The sequence below is a fragment of the Lepidothrix coronata genome, unplaced genomic scaffold, assembly GCF_001604755.1.
Source record: "Lepidothrix coronata isolate B3197 unplaced genomic scaffold, Lepidothrix_coronata-1.0 Scaffold117, whole genome shotgun sequence".
Classification (NCBI taxonomy): domain Eukaryota; kingdom Metazoa; phylum Chordata; class Aves; order Passeriformes; family Pipridae; genus Lepidothrix; species Lepidothrix coronata.
Genome location: NW_016690297.1, coordinates 1,589,843 through 1,597,592, shown reverse-complemented (window position 1 = coordinate 1,597,592; position 7,750 = coordinate 1,589,843). Strand labels below are relative to the sequence as shown.

Here is a 7,750-nt window from a genome sequence, read left to right as displayed (position 1 = left end):
AAGATTGGCTCTGCTGATTTCAGCAGTTAAAAAGGGAAACCGCTCTGTTGTTTTAACCACTTCAACACTCACCATCTCAGTTTATTTTCTTATCCCCTTTAACTTTTGTTAAAATCAAACAGGAAGCAATTAAGGTGAGCCTACTACAAAGCAGCCCTCAAAGTACGTGGCTGGATCTCTAGTGCAGAATGAAGGTCATGCCCTGAAAATGTAATTATACGTATGTGGAAGGAATGCAGAGCCTATACAACTGGGGTGACCAGTGAGAAAATACACCACTCCAACTTTCAGCAGGCAGATGACCATGGCCAAGACATACATTGCGACCACCACTTTCATGAAGGATGTAGGGGCAACACTAGTTGAACCAACAAGGCACATTAGATCAACAATTTTATCTACTTGAGTTAAGAGACGCAAAGGGAAGGAAGAAACAACTCCCTACTAAGCTGCAAAATTCCCCCTCATCTAACTCCCCTCTGACTCTTGGCAGGTCACTTCCATGACGACAGAAAAAGGAATGTCATGGGAATAGAGATCTAATGACAACAGTGAGAGACAAAGTGAAATCTTTACACAGGATTTAGCTAATTATATTTTGGGCAAATATTTATTTATCTAAAAACAAAATAAAAATCATTTTTAAGAGAAAAAAATGTATTTAAATAAAAAACAAAATTGTGAAATGTTATGGCACAGAAGTTCAAGACAAGTATAAATCCAGTTGCCACAACTGTTGCGTATTAATGTTGCACATTTTTCTATAAAGGCTTTATTAAAGGTATTTACATGGCAATATGATGTGTAAATATATACAGCAAACTGGGGACAACTTTTTTGTTTTGGATTCTCATATGAAAAAATGCCTTAAATACAAAATTTTAAAAGAAAAAAAGTTGAAGAGTTCATCCCCAAGCATGAAGAATGTCCCATCATCCCTTATGTCCAAAGTATCAATTATGAGGCAGTTTTGAGGTTCTGGCCAAACCCTTGGGAGAGTCAGCCAAGGTTGTGTAGTCTCAAGTTAAATCGCACAGCATGCAGTTGCAATAGTTCCATACTCAATGGACTGTGTAGTTCATGAGTGATATTAGAAACAGTAATATTTTATCATAGTTTCAGTCCAGTTTGGGTTATTCTAAGCAATGCCCAAGAGTTTCTATGCACAAGAGTTCCTTAGCTGCTCGAGTTTGTGTTTCAACTGTTCTCTCCTCCGCCTCAACTGCTCTTTCTCTGCGATCAGTCTGTGTTCATCTGACTGGATGGAAAGAACGTACTCTGTTGCTTTTTTCAGGATGACAACCTTGGGTGCCTTCTCGTTATTGGCCACCTCAGGTATCTGGTCACGCAAGGCGAAGAAACTCAGCTTCAGCTCATTTCTCCTCTGGCGCTCCAAGACGTTGTGTGTTCGCCTCTTGTCGTTCTCTTCTGAATCTGACGTGCGCGGACTCGAGCATTTTCGGTTGTTGCTAATCTGTTTGAGAACTCTGCCACTGTCCAACCTTAGCCTTTTTGCAGCTGGGTATTCAATCTTGGTGGAGGGAGGAGCGGCATAATTGTGCTGATGAATGTTGACATGACACCGTTTGAGAACTAGTGGGCTGTGGTGGAGCTTACTGTGCTCTTCTGACGTCTCTGTGCTGGACTCTGTGCTTGATTCAGATTCATTTGCTTCAGCTAATGTAACAACATCAATTTCCTCATCTTCCTCTTGTTCTTCTTCTGCCAGAAAAAAAATTAAAATAAATTCATAAGCTGTATGAAGAGACTCTCAAGGCTGCTTTATGCATAAGGGAAGGTTACTCTGAACTGCACAGTGAGCAACCCAATGACAAACTCTTCTTAAACCTATATGACGATGCTGGACATTGCTTTCCCCAAGAGCCTTTCCTTTAAGGAAGCAATACTTCAAGTGCAATAGGACACACTGACTTCGGTCCAAACCCTAGCTCCCTGATTTCAAAAATTGTAGAGATCTTGCGTAATCCCGAGGAGTGCATGAAAGATAGTAGGAAAGTTTAACCTCGGTTGTCAGCAGTACAGCGCAATAAAGCTCCAAGACTCAAGCTGCCCTTAATTATGGATTTAGAAGGCTTTGGCCACGCCTCAAAAGAAAGCTTACTTAACACACATGTGTTGAATCTCTCTTGATCTGATCTGTTAATTTGTGGAAAATCGGAAGGAGGTTAAAAAAAAAAAAAAGGAAAAAAATTAAAAAAGGGAAGGTTGTAGCTCTTTGGGTAGAAACTCACTTCCAAAACAGATTTACGAGGGAGCGGAACCCGCTGTCACATACCTAAGGAAGCATTTCTAAAACTTTCCCAGCCCCATTCACTCCCCTGCAGTCACTTTCACTAGCACCTCCCTGACTGCACATTCCCCCCGAGGCTCTCGGGCGGGAGTTAACTCCTTCCCGGCCCACGGGTGGCACTGGGAGTCAGCCTTATCGGGACCCCGTTATGAAAGTTTATCCCTCCTACACCTCCTTTTCTATTTTCGCCCCCCCCCTCCCTTTTCTCTCCTCCCTCCCGGAGGGAAAACTGGGCTGTTTTTCCAGGAAATAAACTGGCTGGGAGTCTCTCCATTCCTCGCTAACGTGGCATTTAAGAAAAATCCCACGCGGGGAAGGGGGGCAGAAGGGGGTGATGAGGGAGGCGAGGGGGGGGTTCTGACTTCAAGCTGCCCCGCCGGGAGCCCTTTTGGCGCCGCGCGGGTTTCCCACACCCTCTCGGGGCACGCGTGGGTCCCACTCACCCGAGTCGCTGCTGGTCGTGGGCGGCGTGTCGTCGCCCAGCAGGGACGCGGGGCTGGCGCCGGGTGGTGCGGCTCGCGGGGCCCGCTCGCTCAGCGGGTAAGGAAAGACCACCGAGGGGTCGATGCAGTCGGCGGCGGCGGCAGCGCCCAGGTCGTGCAGGTAGAGGCTGGCGGAGGCGGTGGGGGACGCGGCCAGGCCCGGTGGCGGTGCCGGCGGCGTGGAGGGCGGCGGGCCGGGGCGGGCGGCGGGGCCCCCTTCCCTCCGGGCAGCCTGGTAGGACGCCAGCTTCTCTGAGACCACCTTCTCCAGCTTGGCGGCGGCGGAGAAGCCGCTCCACATGCAGTCCTGGATAATGATGGACTTGACGGTCTCGTCGTCCGGATCGCAGATGAAGCTCTGGTTGACCATGTCCCCCCCGAGGAGCTCGGTCACGATCTCCAGCTGGTCGGCGGTGGAGGGGAAGCAGGAGGCGGCGGCCAGGCTGGAGCGGCGGCTGGGGGAGAGGGGTGGCGTGGGCAGCAGCTCAAACTTCTTCCAGATGTCCTCCGACGGGGCGGGGGGCTGCAGCTCGCTGCCCCGCTGCTGCGCCGCCAGGTAGAAGTTCTCCTCCTCCTCCTCGAAGTAGAAGTAGGGCTGCACCGAGTCGTAATCGTAGTCGTAGTTCTTGCTGGAGAAGCCGGCGCTGAGCGGCATCGCGGCGGCTGGTGCCTGCGGGAGGGAGGGGGAGAGGGGGGCGCCCGGGTGAGCCGTGCTCCGCCGCGGGGGTCGGTTTCCCCCAGCTTCGGCGGGGCCACCAGCCCCCCGGCGCGCAGCGCTCCCTCTCGGCTCCCCCCGCCGTGCCGGCGGGGAAGCGCGCAGTCGCGTTTAGTAATGAAAAAAAATTATTAAAATAAGAAAGGGGGGAAAAAAAAAAAGAAAGGACCCCCCTTCACCCCATTCCAAGTGCGGCGGAATAACCGGGCGGCGCGATCTGACATACCGAGGGGTCGGCTGCCGGCTCCCGGACCACCCTCCCCGCTCCCCTGCAGGAGCTTCCGCAGCCCGGCCGCCCGGCTCGACTAGGCTCAGCTCGGCTCCCCACCGCTGCCGCGCTCACAGGGGGCACGGCCGCCCGGCACGGAGGTCCTTCCCTCCCGGGACTGCAGCGCCATCCCTATCCCACGTCCCGGGAGCCGGCGGGAAGGGGCGCCGAGAGCCCGGCAGCTTCCAGCCGGGAGCCGGGCTGCTCCTCAGCCACCCACCTGGGCGTGCTGGCACTGCGCGGGGACAGGCAGCGACCTTGGCAAACTTTACCAAATCTTGTCATACGTACATATATATACGCATATATATATGCATATAAGCAATATATGCAATAACCAGAACCTGCCCGCGCATACGCGATAAGAAAATGCTTCTCCCCCCTCCCCCTCAAAAATTAAATTAAAATCCGAGCGCAAGAAAAAGGATGGGAACGCCGGAGCCCAGCAGAGGAGAGCGTCCGTCGGGAGGGACCGTCGATATCCAGGTCCGCGGAGCGCAGCCCCTCCAGCAGCCCGGGTGTCACCAGCCCGTGTCAGTCCAAATGCCACAACCGCGGGAATCGAGTGATGGGAAGCGCAGAACCCCGCAACTCACCGGCTTCTCCAACGCGCCAGCTGCGAGACGTAGCGAGGCGATTATTGCTGGCGGTGCAGGAACAACGAGAGAAAATACGCAAAAAGAACCGCCGGAAAAGACGGATTAAAAAATAATAATAAACAAAAAAAGACAAAACGCCGGGAGAATGTCGGTCTCTTCCTCCCACCACGGCTCAATAAACCCCACGGAGCGGCGGAGCAGCCGCCTCCCGGCGCGGTCGGTCGCTGGTCCGGGGCGGCGCGGCGCGCTGGCCGGTACAATAGAAGTTTAGTTGCTTTTCCTCCTTTAAAGCGCCGGCGAGGGGCGGGCGGGAGCGGCCGCGGGGCGGGGGCAGCACCGGGGGCCCGCGCGCTCCCGCCGCGCGCTCCCGCCCGCTCGCCCGCCCCCGGCCGCGCCGCCGCGCGCGCTCCGCGCTCCCGCCGCGGGAGGGCGCGCTGGGAGGGGGCGGCCGCGCTCCCCCGGCTCCCCTCCGGGGCTGCGGAGAGATCTGCGGCCCCGCTTCTACCCCCCGCCTCTGCCGGGCGGGCGGGAAAGAGGGAGGGAGCTGCGATGTCGCGCTCCACGGCCCTTTTTTTTATTTATTTTACTATTTTTTTTCCTTTTACTACGAGCTGCGCACGGAGATGTCGGAAGTAAACATAGTAAAAAAAAAAAAATAAAAAATTACTAGCAGGGATTAAAGGCAGATCCTCGCCGCTCTCCTCCTCCCGCAGGCGTTCCGGGCAAGGGAGAGCGCGGTGTCCCCCGCTGGCGGCGGAGGGGGAAGGGGCTTCACCAGCCCCTCGCCCCCCTCGGCGAGGCTCCAGCGCCTCTGGGCGAGCTGGTCCCGCAGCGCAGAGTGGTGGCCGAGGGGCGGCGGGGGAGGCGCGGGCTCCCAGCACAAAGGAGTGTATGTAGCCCGGGCACCCCCCGCCCCGGTCGCCGCTTGATTATCCCGCCTCTGCCGGCGTCTGCAGAGGATTAAGCCGGGAGAGGGCGGAGGCAGAGCCCCACGGGGGTCACCTTGCAGCCACTCTCCCTTTGGCGGTCCCCGCGTGTGCCCCCGCCCCGGCTTGTCCGCCCCCGCTCTGACTACCTCCCCCGCCCCGGGGTGACCTCCCCTCCTCTCGGCCATCCCCGAGGGGCGCGGAGCTGCGGCGGCTGCCAAGGGGACGCCCCCTCCTTTCCTACTCCCCATCGCGGGGGGTCCCGCTGGAACCCCGGCCCCGACGAGGCTTTAGCTGCCGGCGACTCTCTCGGGCGGACCCTCTCCCGCATCTTCCGCGCCTACGGTTCCCCCCCACCACCCCGGGGCAGCCGCCAGCCTCCGGCGAGCTACGTCCCGCGCATCCTGCGCTGGCCTCTGCACTCGATGGAGATGGTGGGGGACACCCTGGTGTGCCCCCCCGAAAATGCTTCTGGGCAGCTGTCCCGTCCCCACCGCGGGCACCCCGCTGGGATGTTCTATGCCTATATGTATACTTATTCCCCTCTCCAGGTTTTTGCTCAGCACCCGCGAGCACAAGCCCTGCGGGGGAGGGGGGGGTGGGGGTGGGGAGAGCAGGGCCGCCCCTCGAGGCGGGAGGACCCCCCGTTCCTCCCCTGCCGGCGCTGGGGGCGGCCCCGGTTCCCACGGCCGCGGAGCCGCTACCGCGGGGACATCGCGCCCCCTCCCGGCCGCAGCTCCCGCCGCGGCACCTGCGGACACCGCGACCCCCAAACCCACGTACCCTGGGCTACAGCACGCCCCTCTCCCCACCCCTCAAGAAAAAAATACCCCTTTCCTTTTTTTTCCCCACCTTCATTTTTTTTTTCCCCAGGCTATTTGCAGAGCACCGTTTTGTGGAGTATCTGCAAACGTCACAAAAGTATCTGCGTGGAGCAGAGGGACAGGAGAAAACTCGGGCCATCTTCTGTCCGGTGTCCCGTTGATAAAGGAGGGACAGTTTTATGCAGACGGGATGATAAAACAACCAAGAGCCATGGCATAGATGCTTCACCTGCTGACTAGGTAGGACCATAGGTGTAGATGCTTTACCTACTGACATTTTCAGAATGGGATTTACCCTTGTTCAGAAATTGCTTAAAATACATCATGCTATTTTTAAATAATATCCCCCTCTGTCTGTAGCAAACCTTACTGCTGTAAATGGAAATAACATAACTAAAGGCAGGCTTGAACTCAGCCAGAGAGGTGCAAGATCCAAATTAATCTAGTTATAACTAGTGTAAAATGCGATATGGGTACTTTTGGCTGTTTAAGAACAGCATCAGAATTGCCAGATACACAATAAATGTCCACAAAATTGTAAAAGCTGTTGAAGTTCAGCTGGAGCTGGTAGTAGTAGAAATATTTTGAAATTACTCCAGTAGAGGTAGGCTTGAAAATCATGATTGCAATATAATCATAGGCAGAGCGATTAACTGTAATATCGCAGAAGGTTATGACTCAAAGTGAAGAATAAGTAACACTAGCAGATGGACTCTTTAAATACCCTCTGTTCACATGAATGGAAAAACAGAAAAGGAAGATTGGGAGAAATGTGCTATTGAAACAATACAACCTTCAGAGGAAACAGTCTTTAAAATATTCTACAGGATTTCTTCAGGCCTCATGCAGACTGTGAGTTTGCTTTTTGTTGAGGAGCCAACTCTGAGGTGCACCAGCGTGGCTCTTACGTGGCAGTTTCAGTGTAGATGAAGAAAGACATTTTGCTCTGATTTCTTATGTTCAACCCCAGCTGAAAAAGAAGTGAGACAAGGTGTGAAATTAGAAAGTATCAATCTGCAGTAAGAAGGCCATTTTGACAAAATAGCTGTTACACAGAAATGCAGAAGTATAACATTAAGGAAACAGCAGAGTCAACGTGATTGTTTTGACATGAAGGGGTTTAGTGATCAATAGGAAATGGGAGGGGACTGAGCTGGGAGCCTGGATGGAATTTACGTGTGATGGCAGAGTGGGAACCCATGAGAAGCAGAAACGAAAGTAAAACCTGAGAGAGTGATGATGGCGGGAAAAGCTCTCACACCTCTCTGTCTGGAAACCCCTGAGACATATCATAATGCGCTGTGTGCCTGTGCCACCTACTGCATGTTTTGTTTTCAGGAAACATCTGCAATTTCTTTTTCAGATGACAATAAGCTGTCTAATAGATGTGGGGTCACCATGAACTGCATCCAGCTCTAGGGCTCCCAACATAAGGAGGACATAGACCTGCTGGAGTGAGTCCAGAGGAGGCCACACAGATAATCAGAGGGCTGGAGAACCTCTCCTATGAGGAAAGGCTGAGACAGCCTGGAGAAAGGAAGACTATGGGGAGATCTTAGAGCACCTTCCAGTACCTAACAGGGGCCTAAGAGAAAGCAAGTGAGGGACTTTTAACAAGGTCATGT

General features: G+C 54.1%; 1 protein-coding gene across 1 annotated transcript; it reads right to left on the bottom strand.

Moving 5' to 3' along the window:
• Positions 1–591: 591 nt before the first annotated feature.
• On the bottom strand, positions 592–4,615 carry MYC (v-myc avian myelocytomatosis viral oncogene homolog). The gene is made up of 3 exons (XM_017825262.1): positions 4,373–4,615; positions 2,755–3,463; positions 592–1,722 (listed from the first exon to the last, which is right to left on the bottom strand). Exons 2-3 carry the CDS (start codon positions 3,446–3,448, stop codon positions 1,160–1,162), a joined length of 1,257 nt encoding a protein of 418 aa, XP_017680751.1. The 5' UTR covers positions 3,449–3,463; positions 4,373–4,615; the 3' UTR covers positions 592–1,159.
• Positions 4,616–7,750: the final 3,135 nt, after the last annotated feature.